The 17,251-nt window shown below is 29.6% G+C and overlaps 2 protein-coding genes across 2 annotated transcripts in view; one reads left to right on the forward strand and one right to left on the reverse strand.

Annotated features, from left to right (window-relative positions):
* Positions 1-15,168, forward strand: part of LOC136975084 (clathrin heavy chain 2-like) — a 41,893-nt gene extending 26,725 nt beyond the window's left edge. The window contains exons 6-9 of the mRNA XM_067270084.1: positions 269-433; positions 2,624-2,740; positions 3,848-4,021; positions 13,995-15,168. Of these exons, the coding sequence (XP_067126185.1) occupies positions 269-433; positions 2,624-2,740; positions 3,848-4,021; positions 13,995-14,108 (570 nt within the window). The 3' untranslated portion in view covers positions 14,109-15,168. The remainder of the gene's footprint in view (positions 1-268; positions 434-2,623; positions 2,741-3,847; positions 4,022-13,994) is intronic.
* Positions 15,169-15,934: 766 nt separating this feature from the next.
* Positions 15,935-16,554, reverse strand: LOC136975200 (histone-lysine N-methyltransferase SETMAR-like). The gene is made up of 2 exons (XM_067270235.1): positions 16,216-16,554; positions 15,935-16,087 (listed from the first exon to the last, which is right to left on the reverse strand). Exons 1-2 carry the CDS (start codon positions 16,552-16,554, stop codon positions 15,935-15,937), a joined length of 492 nt encoding a protein of 163 aa, XP_067126336.1.
* Positions 16,555-17,251: the final 697 nt, after the last annotated feature.

Consider the following 17,251-nt stretch of genomic DNA (forward strand, 5'->3'; position numbering starts at 1 on the left):
CAGTGGACAAAGCAGAAGCAACATAAACCATACGCTAACACATCTGAACATGTAATGAATGAGGGATGCTCTGACACCAAAATGGTGGCTCAAGTCAAACCCCATGCCTATAATGGCCAAAACATAACTTACTTTCTGGATTGCCCATGTAATAATAAACTTTATGAAAAATATATGCTGTAATTTACAGTAAAGCACTAATTATTTTTAAATGTTATCAAAATATAAATTTGAAAAATAAATAAGTTTCTATTTTATATTTTACTAGGATAACAACATAATAGGAAATACACAGATATATTCTGTAGAACATAATCTTAGTCAGCCAATTCAAGCTCATTGTGTATGTTTTTGTCAATATCAATTTGAAGGAAATACTCAACCATCAACAGTTCTTGTTGTTGCAAATAGAGGAACTGAAAAAACAGGAAAAGTAAGTTACAAACAATATTAAAATGAGCAAAAAATTTTAATTGACAGTTAACATTTTATATTAATCTTTTTAACAGAGTCATGTATTGTTTTCATTTCATTTGTCTGATATTACATTTATATAAAAACATCTTGTTTAAGAAATTAAAACAAATATTTTTATTTACTTAAAGGCTTTTGTCTAGGAAAATATTATCAGCTTACTGTACAAAAATGTATAACAGTATATGGAAAATTACACTAAACTAGTAATCACAAATGCATAATATAAGGTGACCAGATGTCCCGCTTTTTAACAATTTGTCCCGCATATTGTGGCATTTTAAAAAACTCCAGAGTTTTGGAAAGATTAAGTTTTTGTCAATTATAAACTTACGTCTTATGCTTAAGATTCGTAAATATTGTTTTGCATCACACGTATTAGTACCAAGATGTGCATTAGCAGAAATGCAAGAAGAGGTACAATTAATATTTTTTTAAAAATAAAACGAAAACCTTAATCAAAACATTATTGGATTGGTGTTTGTTGTGCAGTGCACATAATACATAACGCTATTCAAACAGCTGCCAACTTGTTGCCCATAGATGTGAAAATAAGTTGAATATCAGAAAATACTTGAATATAGTAAAATGTGCTGGTTAGCTCATTTGCCAGCTGTTGAATGAATTTTGAAAATATATGATGCTTTGAAATCCTACTTTCTATCACAGATAAATGTCCTAGAATTTTAGAAGTGTTTTTTGAAAGAGAATCTTCACAACTTTGGCTAGGGTTTATACACAATCAAGTAGTTCTTTTTCAAAATGCTGTAAAATTTATTGAAGGTGACAAAATTTTGGTAATCAAAATAGCAAACGAAATTAAAATTTTAAAATTTCAGTATCAAGAGCAGTTAAAAAATAATTTTCTTCCATTAACCATCTGTAGTAATATAAGAATGAGGTGCAATAAATTGCTCAGATTTCATGAATCACGTCAAAAAGTTTTAACTACTTAGAATATTTAGAAGAGTGGACGGTACATTACAACGATATTGAACATTTTCATTGGGTTTTAATATAACACAATGAGAACTTAATAAAACAAGAACTTAATTGGAAGGTGTGTAAAAATTATTCCATCACATTAGTCAACAGTTTCCAGATAGAAATATTTCCGAAAATGATCCTTTTAATGAGTAATCATTATTAAAAAATTATATTGATAAGGAAAAGGTTAAATCTTGAACATTGGTAAAAATCTCAACACAGAACAAATGGTTAGAAATATTTCATCATTTTAAAACAAACTATGCTCTGTACAATAATGCATTCAAAATTGTGGAACAGGTGCTGTCCTTACCAGTAACTAATGCTGCGACTGAATGCGGTTCTTTTACAGTAAATATGAGTAAAGTGTGGACACCTGATAAATCACAATTAAATGTTGAGACTTTGAAAGCCATATTGTGTGTGAAATATAATTTAACAAGTTCTTGCAAAAAATTTTGTAACATTTTAAACGACGACAGCAATCTAATAAAAAAAAATTAACTCAACTGAGAAATATGCGAAAGAATAAAGTTTTTAAAGATTTATAATAATGTATATTTAGTATATTTGTAAATTTTACATACATTGAAATTTAAAAAAGTATAATACAATACAATTTTTGCATTCTTTGGTGATAAAATTTTGTTGCTCTAGAACAATTTTTACAAGACAACCATTCCCCCCCATCAATTTTGTCCCACTTCATCAATGTTAAAATCTGGTCACCTTAGCATAATAGCAAGTAACTTATATTGAAATTTAAAAATATATATGTAAAAATGACAAGGCATTGGCAAGTTTTTGTTGTCTAGAAGATATATTGTATGTTAGGCTAATAGTTATGATAATATCAATTAATTTATCACATAAGGTTTTAGACATGAAGAAATTATTATTAATAAGTTAGTAGGCAGACTGGAAAAACTTACCATTATGAGAACTTGTTTAAATAAAAGTTAATTAAAATTAAAAATTCTGCATTTAAACTCAAAAAAATTGACAATTCAAATTTACATAACTAATTTTATTTAATCAGTTTTTTTTTATTAAAATGAACATATTTTGTAACACTGCTTTTTAAATTATAAAATAATTCATGGAAATAATAACTTTTTTATTTCATACATTTCTTACAATATGCATTATTTTTTTTATATAGATTCATGTTTTGGAATTAGGTCCTCAGTTATCTGGCAATTTAGCTGCAGTATCTCATTCTGGAACAATAGAATTTTCTGATCTTTGGGATCTGTATGACTTTCCTGTATCAATCCAAGTAAATAACTTTTTAAACATTTAGAAATAAGAATTTTTAATTTATTAATAAAGAAATTTACTAAAATGTAAATTCTGGAAATATTTGAAATTTCAAATATATTTTTGTTCATTTATATAAATTTCAGTATCTTAATTTTGTGCTTAAATTTCTAATGTTTTATTTTTTAAGTCATTATAGTATAACTTCTATTTTAAGATATTATCTCAATTGGGTGTAATCAGTTGGAAGTAAAGTTAATTGAGTAATATTTCAACATTATATTTTGTTCTATTTGAGTTATATTCCATTCCAACATTATGTACTTTAAGTTTATCAACTTAATGTTGATAAACTTGGAGTATATAATGTTAAGTTCACCAAAACACTTTCAATATCTTCTGTATGAGTCTGTTGGAGTTTTTTCTACTTTTAAGAAAAAATCTAGAGTCCTAAAAGATAGTCTATAAAGATGGCAATTGACTGAGAGATAAACAATGAAGTTCTGTATGTGGTTCTGTACCAAATAAAAATGAATTCATATTTAATTTTTAATTAGAAAGTTCTGGAAGAAAAGAATCTGCCTGTAGCGACTTGAACCTGCAACTTTCACTTACTGTGCAGATGCATTACTAATTACACTACTCAGACTGCTATCCAATCTTTGTCTCCAGAACTATTAATAATCAAGAGATGGTACCTAATGCCTAGCTTGGCAAAATTTCAAATACAAATGTATTCCTTCCAGTGTTTAAAGCTTTTTCATTTCTGGGAACGGCAAATTAAAGTATAGATGCATAGTATAATGATGCAGCAGTAGTTTTGTTAATATTCTGAATTTATGCTACAGTATGTAGACTTTCGTTAGGTATTTTTTTACTACTTGTTCTAATATATAAATGTGAATAATTGTATGAGTCTGTATGCTGTACCATGCATTTTACTAATTTTATTATTAAAATACTAGTTTTGCTTAAAATATACATATTTTTGAAAAATGTCGATAGCTATGCTGGTTTTTCAATAAGTATATTGAAGTATACTATACTATTTAAAAAAATAATTTAAGTAGTATAATGTATTATAAAAATGTAAAATTATATTTTTATCAATATATTTTTTTTATAGGTTAGTGCCAAATATGGTTTAGCATATGTAGTTACAAAATATGGTACTCTTCATATATATGATTTGGAAACAGCAGCACATCTTGCTACTCATACAGTTTGTACTGATATTATTTTTACTACAACCCTTCATCATGATACTCAAGGAATTCTTGCAATTTCAAGAAATGGCCAAGTTAGTATATTGTTAAATTATATTAAATAAGTCTTATTATTTTCTAACTATAAATGATTTTAATCATTTAAAAATTACAGTAACCTACTAATTTTTCTTCAGGATATTTGTACTATTTTAGAACTGATTATAAATTTCAAATATTAATTATAAAATTGCTTAAAATGAAAGCAATGATGATAAACTAATTACAGCTTTGTTTTTGAAGTCAAAACAATATATTAAAAACTTCAGAGTTTTAATAATATATGGCGTTCAACTTCAGTAAAATCAATTTTGAATAAATAATAATAATAATAATAATAATAATTTTTATTTTCGTAATATGGGATATTCCCGTTACAAGGGGGAACATAAATTAACACATTTGATAGTTAACATTAATAACAGTATTTATCTTGAAAAAAAGATATTTTTAATTAAGTCTCATTATCAGATTTGTTACTGGCCTTCTCGGACAATTTAACATATTTAGTAAAAAAATTGTATAATCTTGTTATTATAGTTGGGCTCATTTGAAACAACTTTTTATAAAATTCACTAGTTGATTTACTCTCAGATAAAGTAGAAATACCGTATTTTTGCCTAATCTCTGTACAACCTCTACATGTACGTATTATATGGAAGATCAAAATTTGCTCCTGACATAATTTACATGTTTCTCTGCTGATCCTTATATAATTCTGATCCACTAATATATAAAAACTGTTTAGTCGGAGCTGCATATAAAATTTTTTAATTATAAACGGTAGGTGAAAATTGATGTATTCATTTGAAGGAGGAAAGTTTAAATTCTCCATATACCAGGGATGGAATTTTGAACTCTGTAATTTAAGTATTTCTTGATGAATAGAATTGTTAAACACATTTTCTATTAACGTACGGTTACCAAATTGCCAGTCTTCTTCTGTATTTCCAAATAAAATAGGAGAAATTCCATATTTAGCCAGCATTTGACTATATTTAGTAAACCAATTGTTGACATAATTTTTCTTTGTTTCTGTTAGACTTTTCAGATTATTTAATATGGTCTTAATCCAAGGATGATCACTGTTAATCATTCTTTTATAAAATTTTTGTATTCTTGATACCAAATAGGGCTCCAATTGTAGTCGGTTTGTGTCATGTCGTATGGCATATCCAGGGACTGTTCTATCTATCCCATATATTTTCCTTATATATTGTAATTGTATTATTTCAAAACGAGTAATCCAGTCAATTCCCCATATTGGGAAAGCATAACATATCGAGTTCATCACTATTGCCGAAAAAAGTTGCATTTGTTTTTGAATTGAATTAATTTTTATTTTGACCAATAGATATATAAGGTTATTAATTAGTTTATTAGCTTTATTTCTCATATTTTTAAAGTGGGCTTCGAAAGATAAAGTTGAAGTTATATTAAGCCCCAAGTAAGAGGTCTCCTCTGTAAGCTTCAATTTCTCATTTAAAAGGTAAAAATTATGGTCTTGTTTCGCCAGTCTTCCTCCTCTCCTGAAAATTTGAATATATGTTTTGCTTGGGTTAATTTTCAGCCCAAGTTGTGTAAAGTACTTCTGCATTAAATTAATTTTTCTCTGTAGACCAATTTTTGTATTTGAAAGTAAAACAATATCATCTGCATATTGTATTGAGTGGATTACACAATTTCCAATTCTTATTCCATCCTCTGCTTTATCAAATTGTTTATTTATATCAAATATGAAAAAGTTAAACAAAAATGGCGATAATGGGTCACCTTGTAACAGACCCCCAAAAATATCTATGGGGGAGAAGACAGTTTTGCCAGATTTTATAGTAACATGATAATGACCAAATAAAAATTTTATGGCATTTATGAATAAGATATCTGCTCCATTTTTTCCTAGTTTTTCACTTATTAATTCTATTGAAACTGAGTCAAAGGCCTTCTCCAGATCTAAAAAAGCAGCGTAAACTTTATGCCTTTTTCTAGATAACTGAATTTGAATAATTGATATCAATATAAAAATGGCTATTTCTGTACCACCATTTTTAGCGAAAGCAAATTGAGTATCGGACGTCAACTGTTTTTCTTCTAGCCATTGTTTAAATCTTTTTGCGAGAATAGCTGTAAAAACCTTCCTTAAAGTTGATAGTATTGCAATGGGTCTATAATTGCTTGGGTCTGTGCAGTCTCCTTTTTTATATATCATTCTAAAGTATGCTGAACGCCATGAATCTGGATATTTATTATTTTCATACATGTAATTAAAGCTAAGCGCTATTAAGTCGATTGCTTCAGGTGGTAGTCTTTTTAATAAACAATTAGGAATTGAGTCAGGACCTGTGGCCGTGGTTTCTTTTAGTTTATTAATAGTTTTTATTATTTCTGAGGCCAGAATTGGTATATTTATTATCCTCTCCTCCCTGTACAAACCTATCTGTTCTTGATCTGGGTAAAAATTAATATTAGTTAATTGTCTTTTTCCAAAAAACTTGATCCATTTATCAAATCCAATAGGGTCTTGTTTTTCGTTACCTTTCCTCAAACGGTATTTTTTCACAGTCAGCCAAAAAAATTTGTTGCTTTTGTCAGTCAATAGTTTTTGATTGATTAAATTGAAGTATTTCTTTTTCTTCGCTTTAATAAGATTTATATAGCTCTTCTTGGTATTTATATAATCAATTAATTGATCTCTTGTTCTAAACCTACGAAAAGTTGCTAATTTAGTTTCCTTTCTTCTCTTTGCTCTGTAGCATTCCATATCAAACCAGTCTTGCTTAAATTTGGATTTTATTTTATCTAAATATCTATTCTTATGATGATTTGGTTCTATCTTATATTCATTAAATATTTTTATTAAACTATCATATAGTTCCTTAGTCTCCATTTTTTCAATTAACTTAATTCTTCCTCCTATTTCAGTTTCAAACTTTCTTAATTTGAATCTGTCTCTCGCAACCTGCTCTTTCTCTTTAATTCTTGCCTTTTCATATTTTGATTTGATTGAATCATCTCTAATAATCAAGTGTACAGGGAAATGGTCAGATAAGTCGTGGTCTAATACTTTAAATTCTTCACAATAATCTAGTATGGCTTCAGAGCACATTATGTAATCAATTACCGATGCTCCTCTTGATGACATAAAAGTATGCCTACCGGGATAGTCTTCTTTTGTACGACCATTAAGAATGTATAAATCATAATTTTTAACGAAATTTAATAATAGATTCCCTTTAGGATTACTACCAGTGTCAAGACTATTTCTTAAGTTATAAATTGTTTGATTATTACCCTTATAATAGGAATCATTATAATTACCAATTCTTGCATTAAAATCACCCATGATTATCCAACAAGAGGTAAAATGCATCCAATCCATTATAACCTTTTCCATTTCTTGATAGAGATTTTGTAGCGTTTGATAAGGTGGAAAATAACTTACTATTATTGCCAGAATATTATCTGATTGATTATTAAATTTAGGAGACTCCAATTTAATTAATGAGAATATAAAGTAAGTTGTTGAAAAACTATAAATCATTTCACCCAGAGATTTTTTCATTATTAACATTATTCCTCCTTTTGGTCGACCTACACCTAGATTTTTTTCTGCTGGAACTTGTAAATATTCAAAGGCCTGGAGAAGATTTTCCTCATTTGTATTTAGTTTATTGACCCACGTTTCCTCCAATCCTATAATATCATACTTCGTTAAGATTTTATCAAAATAGCAGGCGGAAAACTTATTTCTAAGTCCTTGAACGTTCCAAGATAAAATTCTAATATCCGAATCTTTAAATTCCTCTATATTAACTTTGTCAGGTTCTCTATTTAGATTACTCAACATCTTAATACCATTATTATTAGAGGAGCTTAAATATTGATAGTTAACTCTAAAAAAGTTTTAGTATCAACTAAACAATTATTTATAAAACTATACGTTATTTGCTTATTCTTATATATTAGATAGTCATTTCTAAGAAATATCTGTTCACCTTTTTTCTTGACTTCTTTATAGTATGGGAGGATTTTTGCTCTACGGTTTCTGGATTCCTGTGTCAGGTCGGATGACATACGTATATTTTTAAATGGCTCATCTAAGGATACTTCTTTATTTTTATAAAAATTTGAAAGTATTTGATTTTTTCTCTGGACCTTGTTCAGTGTAACTTTCAATATTGATGGATCTTCTTTTTTTATTATGTGAATGTCCAGAATTTCCTCTTTTTTGAATTCTGTTACCTTAATATTCTCTCGGAATAATTGTGTAAGACATTCTTTCAAGTTTGTATTTTCTGTTATCGCTAATCCAAATAACATTAGATTACATTGGTTAGTTATATTTAAAATGGTATTTACCAAGTATTGTTGGGCTTCTATTTTTCTATCTAAGTCTGGCACTTTTGTTTCCAATAGATTTAAATTATGCTCTAACGTACCAAGTTTAGCTTTAAATTCGCTTATTTCCTGGTGAATTAAATTTATTTCGGCTTTAAGGTCCAATATTCGTGCTGTGATAGAGTTATGAGAGTCTTGTATCAACTTTGAAAGTTGTTGTAGAGTAGTACATGACGAACTGTCTTCTGTCTCTACCAATTCGGAAAAATTTTCTAACCTTGTTTCTTCATCCTTCTCCCTCTCTATTTCAGCTATTTTCCTCAACTTTTCCATCTCCTTAAGTGTAGTTGGTTGACGACAGAGCATTGTATCTACACATGCATCCTTGGACACCTTAACGGCACTTGTACTTCGTGTCAATGGAGGTCGTCCTCTCTTTGTCGGTGAATGAGCTAACGGCCCTGGATTTTGTTCTACTCCTGCCATTATTAATTTTAATCTAATTACTAACCATAAACAGTTCAACAATAACCACCAAGTTAACAATTGATTTAATTTTTTGGCACACCAAAGATACTCCAATGCAATTTGCGCCATCTTGGTCGAAGGTCTGAAGCGCCCCCTCAATTTTGAATAAATAAATGAATGAATTGTTTTGAAAGTTTTAAATTTGTAAAAACAAACTATTAATTTTTAAAAATTTATATCAAATAATGTGTTAGTTACGAAAACTAAGATTGTTAACTATTAATAAAAATTTAACATAAAAATTAAAACAAACTTTTTTCATCCTATCAACTATCTTTTAAAATTAAATTACTTTTTCTGAGTTTTTGTTTTTCTTATAGTTTTTGTTAATAATAGCCAAATTTTAATGAGAGAATAAATTAATATAGGTGAAAATGTTAATAAATCCAAAAACACTTTTATAAATGTAAGAGTTGTTGCTTGATCTTATGGAAAGAGTGGGTTATTTAGACGGTAAAAGCAATTGATGTAATATTTTTATTATTGGTTTAGATAAGTATCATTGATTTTGAAATGTCTGATTATGATTTAATTTTGAAATTTGCTAGACTTTTTTGATGATATAATTAAAATTAATTGAATATATGAAATAGGACAGCAAAAGAGAATTTTAGTTTGCAAACTTAATAAATTTGTTGATAAATTGTTAACATATAAAAACATTCTTAAATTAAAATATAAAAAGATACTTACATTAATGACGATTATTCTATTTATAACAAGAATTAAAGAAAATAGTACAGAAATATTATTCATATAATAAATTATATGTGAATGATAAATATTATACATATTCATATGCTGATGATGATATTTATTCTTCAACTGGAAGTATTGGGTTTTTTAGATTGAAATATATGGAAAGATACATGAGTAGTTTTTAAAATAATGTTTTCTTTGTAGAGAGATTTTCATTATACTTAGTTGAACAAAAATTAAATGCCTAGTTTATAATATAGCTGGCTTAAAGAATAAAATTCATTTTACAGAATTCTAGGACATAATGTAATGGATATATATTTCTGGTGGAAATTTTATATGAAGATGTTTAAACCCTTTCCTTAAATAAATTCATTTTAAGTTCTTTGCTTGTTCCAGTTTGCAGAGTGCTTGCTATTGATAGATCCAGTAGAGGTATAATAATTGGTTTTAATCAAGTTTTTGATTTGGAAGCTATGGCTTATTAATCTAAATTTACAATGATTTTGCTGATTGATATTTTACATATAAAAAAAATTTATCAACAAGTTGCATAACTTTCTCAGCAAAAACACACTAAGTTATACTAGCACAAAATTGAAATTGTCTGTGGTAATGTCTGTTACGAGATTTTGTTTAAAAAAATAACTCTTATTATTAATCATTATAAAGTGGCAAAAAGATTAATTTTGAGAGTAGAGATGAATTTCATAAATTTTAAATGCTAATAACAAGTAAAATTGTTTTTAAGTCCAATCCTCTTGAGATATGACATCTGACCCCACCTCCATCTCCCACCCTCAATCTTTAACAACAAACCACAGGGGCTTGCTGACTGGAAAAGTATGATGTACAGGGGCAAGACACTACTGATTTGAGGTGGAGAGCATTGTGACAATGTCACAATAAATAATTGCTCATCTTCATACATTTTTAGCTATAGTACAAACACTGTGAGACTGGAATAAAGTATTTCATAAAAAATGCAAACCTCTGATCTTATAAATGTATAAATGCATTTATAAGGTTGAGGTTTGCATTTTTAGCTAACTAACAAAAATTTCAAGCTGTTGTGCAGTGATGCTTTTTGCCAGTTTTGGTTTTAGTAACAGCAAAATCACTTGTGAAAATTGGTGTTGTCTGTTTTCTGTTTAATCTATAGTTTTAATGTTTTGAGCATTTTTTTTTTTTTTTTTTTTTTTTTTAACTCTTTCCGCCCTGTGGGCACTAAGAAGGCCTCTTTTAATAGGCCCATTATGGGTTCGGCCAGGCCCACAATGGGGTGACCGGGTGGTGAGGGACAGGGCCCGACATATCCAAACAGACCACCCCCCGAAAAATTCCTGGGGATTATTCGACCCGTTCGGATTCAATCCCAGGTCCCCAGAGCGGTAGGCTGCCACCTTGCCCTCTTGGCCATCCGGCCGTCTAGCATTGTAACATATTCACAATAAAAAGAGTTTTATCTTTAGAGATTTTATAACTTTTTTGTTTGGCTGTTTTCTCTCCATAACAGTGATTCTCAACCAGGGTCCACAGAAAAAAAAATACTGAATTGGGGGTTCACATTGATATTTTAGTGGCCTATAGGGTAATTCTACTTCAGAACAATTGTTTTACTAAGAATTAAATTTCTTCAGTATATATATTGTTAATTTCTTTATTACTCATTTCTTGCATAAGGGTTAAAATATTGAATACGTATATGACATATATATCTCATTGACAAAGGTCAAGGAGAGATTATAAAGCTGGGTTTTGTTAGCAGAATTTTATACCATCAGCATCATGTCACTTCACAGTGACATTTCTGAACGTTTTCCTTTCTTTTTTTATTAGTGAAAAATATAAGGGTTTTTTTTCTGTGCAATGTTTATAGGGGTCCACAAAAAAAATTAAGAGTAAAGGGGGTCCATGGGTAAAAAAAGGTTGAGAACCACTGCTCTATAATATACAACTTTATTGTTTGACTTGACTTCTCCTTGACTTTAGTTATGGAGAGACTACTGGAATTCTACTTCACTATCTAATGCTTGCTGAGAGAATTTTTTTATTAAACAAATGTTTTCAATTCTGTGTGTACCGTCTTTGTAATCCAAATAATGATTCTGGTAGACGATCATACAGCAATGGTTAGGAAAATTTTAGTTTATTTAATCAAATGCATTTCGGGTTGGTTTATCTCCCAACCCTTCTTCGGTGATATCATATGTTGGTACATTTTTAAAAATATTTTTCATCACTGAAGAGGGGTTGGGAGATAAACCAACCCGAAATGCATTTGATTAAATAAATGAAAATTTTCCTAACCATTGCTGTATGATCGTCTACCAGAATCATTATTTGGATTACAAGGACGGTACACACAGAATTAGTATACACAGCAACCATACTCACTACGTTAAGAAATGTTTTCAACTTGTCAGACCATGTTTTGGTTTTTAAATTTGATGATAAATCATTACAAAAATGGAATATTCAGATATTTGAATTTACATTTAAACTTAAAATTCCAATTACAGATTTAAACTTGAACAATAAAATAAATGTATAATAAAAAAATAAAATTAAGAAATAATAAATAAAAAATATTAGATAAAACTTCTAAAGAAATATAACATAAAAATAAAAGCAAAACCAAAGTTGATTGTAAGGTCATATATGACTTATGGGTTTTTATGCTCTAATTTCTTTTCTATTATATAATTCCATGCATGAGGACAATATGCTTGTATCTCTGGTGTTCAAGCATTGATCATTAATTTTTCTCTTATTGTGGAAAAATAGAAATACAGTGGTGCCTCGTATAACGGGCGCTGCGAACAACGAACTTTCTGTTTGGCTGTTACGTGACTCGAGCAACAGACTGGCTGCGAACAACGGACTTTCCGGCATAATTGGCGACTGCTCCATGGGTGCGTTAGTGTTTTCCTAACATACTAAACAAACGTAACCGGAGACGTAGTAGCGGAGCTCTGCGTCTCCGCTACTACGGGAGTGTGCTGCTGTTTGTAGGCATTTAGGAACAACGGTGAAAGAAAGATGGCAGCGCTCGCACTATCGATAGTATTGTGATGGAGGAATCTATAATTCTAAAATATGAGCTTTTAAAGGCAAAAGAAGAGTCCCGATTGTAAAATTTAACCATAAAATGGATTATTTGTTGAAAGAGCATTCAAAATAGCCACGAAAAAAATTAGAATGTCAGCTACCATTCGAAAAAAATTCGTAAAGACACTTACATCACCGTGTGCACTAACTTGCGCTTTCACAATTTTTAAATTTTCATTCATAAAACCACATAATGGATCCGGAAACAAAACTATCTGAGCCACGGAAGACGCTATGTTGCTTTTTACCGTAAACTACTGCTACAAGCGGCCGTTTTTGCCGTTCCACGGCGCGCACTCCCACCAGAATTTAGGAACGCGTTCCGCAGGAATTTTTAAACGGATGTCGCTCGCGCAGAGTTACGCGGAGGAATAAAAGAACGCACCCCATGTTCATTTTTTAATGGTTATTTATAATAGTAATAGGTAATACAGTACGGTTATTTTATGCTGCGGAACGAATTAGATGTTTTAACATGTATTTCTATGGGGAAATGCGTTTCGTATAACGGACGTTTCACTTAACGGACGTGCACCTGGAACGGATTAAGTACGTTATATGAGGCACCACTGTATATCATTGCAAGAGATGCAGTATGTACTGCCTTCATAATGTTTGCTTCATATCACTTTATATTTGAGCCTTCTATTCTAGGTGGTAAAGTAAGATAGTTGTATCTCTCAGTTGAATGTACTGTTTATGGATATGTACTGGTTTGTTTACTATACTATAAAAATATTACACAAGTTATTTTCATTACCTGTATATATTTAAATAGATTTTTATTATGAAGAAAATAGTTTATTTTTCCATATAGTACAATTTATAATAATGATATATGATGAAAAGTTGTACTATTGATTACTATCCCTCATCATCAAAATGTATTCTTTAGAATTTTAATTACTTTATAAGATAACATCTTTTAATTCATATGCACTCTAAAAACACAGTCACCGTGTAAATTATTGATAGCACTGTAACATGTATGTTGTCAATTAAAACAAGTTATTTTGATCCAAAATCCATTTTAAAAAATTATAAAAATTTTTTTAATGGATGATTTTTTTTTATAAGATAATATTGAGAAAATTTTCAAATTTAATATGTTTTAAAATTATAACATTTTCTTACATTCTGCAATATTTACTTTATATACCGTATTTTACAGACTATAAGACGCACTTTTTTCTTCGAAAAAATGCCTCCAAAATTCAGGTGCGTCTTATAGTCCGTAGCGTCTTATAGTCTGTAAAATACGGTATATGCAATAGAGAATAAATTATATAATATGATTATAAATTAATACATGAAATTTGAATTTTTTAATAGGTATTAGCAATAGATGTAAAGAGAGAAACTCTTATCAACCACGTAAGGGATGTTATCAAGAAACCTCATATTGCCGAACGTTTGAAACGAGTTGTGTGTCAAACTAGATTATGATTATGTACTTTTATTTAAAAATACATTAGATATGTACTTAAATTTCATATATACATTTGATAGATTTTTAACAATTTTTATATAGTTTATATAATTAACTATCTAGTCATTTTTCATATAAATTTAAGTATACATTGTAATATATATATATTAATGTTTTCATTGTATCTAGAAGATTTTATTTCAAACATTCAACAAAATTTTATTGTTATAAATATTGCTAAATTTCATTTGAAAATATTATTGCTTTGTTTCAATGAAATATTTTATATATTTTATAAATGAAATATTTTTTAAAATTTTGAAAATATTTTCTAAATTATAATTGTAAATAAGAATCAATTATTTTGATATTTATTGATGAAATATATGTCTGTTTATTTTTAAAATTGTTTTTCAAAAGAATCTCTAATTTTTATTAACTTCTTGGTTATTAAACAGTTTTAAGTTAATCTTCACAAAGATAATTTATAATAAGTACATTAATTTAGTCTTATTACCTGTACTTTATTAATCAGCCAGTTGGATGGCTGGCTGAAGCAGTTAAGACGACAACCCTGGATCACATCCAGGCAAGCAACGCCTCAGAAATTTTTCACTGCAGTCCGTCGTGGATTTGTTGAGTCTTGTCTCAACCGGAGTAAGATCACTCAGAATGGATCCGGAAGAAATCACGGGATGAAAAGAGTTTTTAAAAAAATGAAAATAAATCGGCTGGTTATTATTGATGACATCGTAGGAATGCTGAGGAAAGAAACTGTAAATTACTGTTCATCATTACTGTCCAGCATCATAAGAACATTTAAATGAATATAATTATCATCAATTTTTATAATTAAGATCTGTAGTGTTATATATTATGTATTGGAATAAGAATGCTTTATTTATTGAAATAATCAGTTTTTATTAATTATTATTGTATATATACTATATATCCCTAATATAAAATTGTTACTTACATATTGTTCTATAAATTTATTCTAATTTTGTTTTTATGAGTATAATTTGAATATATGTATATTATATTTATTGTTGATATTTTTGTTTTTCTGATTATGGTAAGTTATTTCGATATAAAACATAATAAACAAATTTGTTTTCAAATATTTAATTAGTTTTTTTTTATTTTTCTGTAAATAAAAATTTAAATCTATTATTAGTCCTTGAATTTATTATATAATTTTATCCTGTCTTAGCAAATATGGCACTTTATTGTGATCTTTAGAAAGTAAACAATTAAAAAACTAAAGTTTTAACATAATGTTACTACAGGTAACTCTAAAATGTGTATTCTCACAAAAGATAAAAATGACTTTAAAGAATCAGAGCTCAATCTGGTGATTTGTTTTCATAAAACATTGTCATGAAAATGAGACCAATACACATTTATTTTACAAATTAAAATAAATCTGTTAGTAATTTTTACTTTTATTTATTTATTTATTTATTTAGATATGTTAAATGTAGAGATAGACAAGAAGCCCCTAAAGAAAAGTCAAGACTAACTTTAGTTTTTTTACCGTAGTTTTCGGTACTTATATGGAAGTGCAATGTAGTTTTTATTTTTAAATAACTTTTTCGTATTTTTTTGAATATGACTTGGCCGAATGGAGAAATTTATTTAATAGAGTCCAACAGATATAATGTTAGTATTAGGTTGGTGCATAATTATCAGGCTTTTTTAAAACAGTATTTATTATGAAAAAAGAAACAAAAATTAAACAATAACATTTTTAAACGATTATTCCGGAGCGTAGTCACCATCGACTTCAATAACTGCTTCCCTTTGCTTGGAAGACGGTCGATTCCACGGGCCTTTAAAGAAGTCACGGTTCTGGAGGTAATCGTGCTTTGACGTCGGCCACCAAGTTATCCAAATCGGCATAAACTTTGTTCAGCAGCCAATTTTTCAGCGATCGATTGACGTAGTAGTCCGTAGGCGCTTCTGTGGGAGAACATGGCGGATGTGGAAGCAGTTTCTAATCATTGGCGATAAATTAGACAACACGACGCTCAACATGTGGAAGCATTATCGAGGTGGAAGACGATATGGTTCTTTTTTGCGTTCGTGCGTTGCGTTGAGTTCGTGGGGGACTCATCCACCCACTTTTCCATACCTTCCAAGCTTTTTGGGACTACGAACGATGGTTGAATGGTCCACATTAAAGTGTTCGGCCAGCATTCGAGTTGTCAAGCTTTCGTCCTCTTCCACGGCTGCCAAAAGTGTCTGGTCATCGAAATCCGATAGTCTACCTCTTCCTGGCTTATCTTCCAAGCTAGTGTCGCCAGATTTGAAACGAACAAACGATTCCCTGCATCGACTTTCTCTGATTGTTCCATCGCCGAAAAGTTCGTTGAGATCGCGAAATGACTGCGCTGCTTTCCATCCTTTTTCAAAGTGGTAAAGCATAATATGACGAATATGAGTATGATTATCGACACGCATTTTTATAACCTAAAAATAAAATAATATTTTTATTAAAAAACAGCAATTTTTATTAACAAATAACCCGCCAACAAAAACGCCTGATAATTATGCAGCAACCTAATCTAGACCCACGTTCTAGACGGCCGGATGGCCGAGCGGTAAAGGTGGCAGCCTACCGCTCTGGGGGACCCGGGATCGAATCCGAACGGGTCGAATAATCCCCAGGAATTTTTCGGGGGGTGGTCCGTTTGGATATGTCGGGCCCCGTCCCTCACCACCCGGTCGCCCCATTGTGGGCCTGGCCGAACCCATAATGGGCCTACTAAAAGAGGCCCTCTTAGTGCCCACAGGGTGGAAAGAGTTAAAAAAAAAAAAAAGACCCACGTTCTAATAGAGCAGTGGTTCTCAAAGCGGGTGCCGCGGCACCTTGGGGTGCCGCAAGTACGCCACAAGGTTGCCGCGAAATTTTTAAATAATTAAATTAAAATAACTTAAAATAATGGAATTAAAGTATTAAATTAAATAAATAATTAAAACAATTATAAAAAAAATGAATATTGGTTTTTTTCTACTAATCTTGTTACGTCGCCACTTGTCTCATTGACTCGGTAATTGGCGATACGTAAATACTAGAAAAAAAAACGAACTAGTTACTAGTTGTCTGTTCTGTTCCTGCAGCGAGTAGAAATGCAATATAAATGCGTTGAATGCAGTA

The sequence above is a fragment of the Centruroides vittatus genome, unplaced genomic scaffold (genome assembly GCF_030686945.1).
Source record: "Centruroides vittatus isolate TY-2023 unplaced genomic scaffold, ASM3068694v2 contig_364, whole genome shotgun sequence".
NCBI lineage: Eukaryota > Metazoa > Arthropoda > Arachnida > Scorpiones > Buthidae > Centruroides > Centruroides vittatus.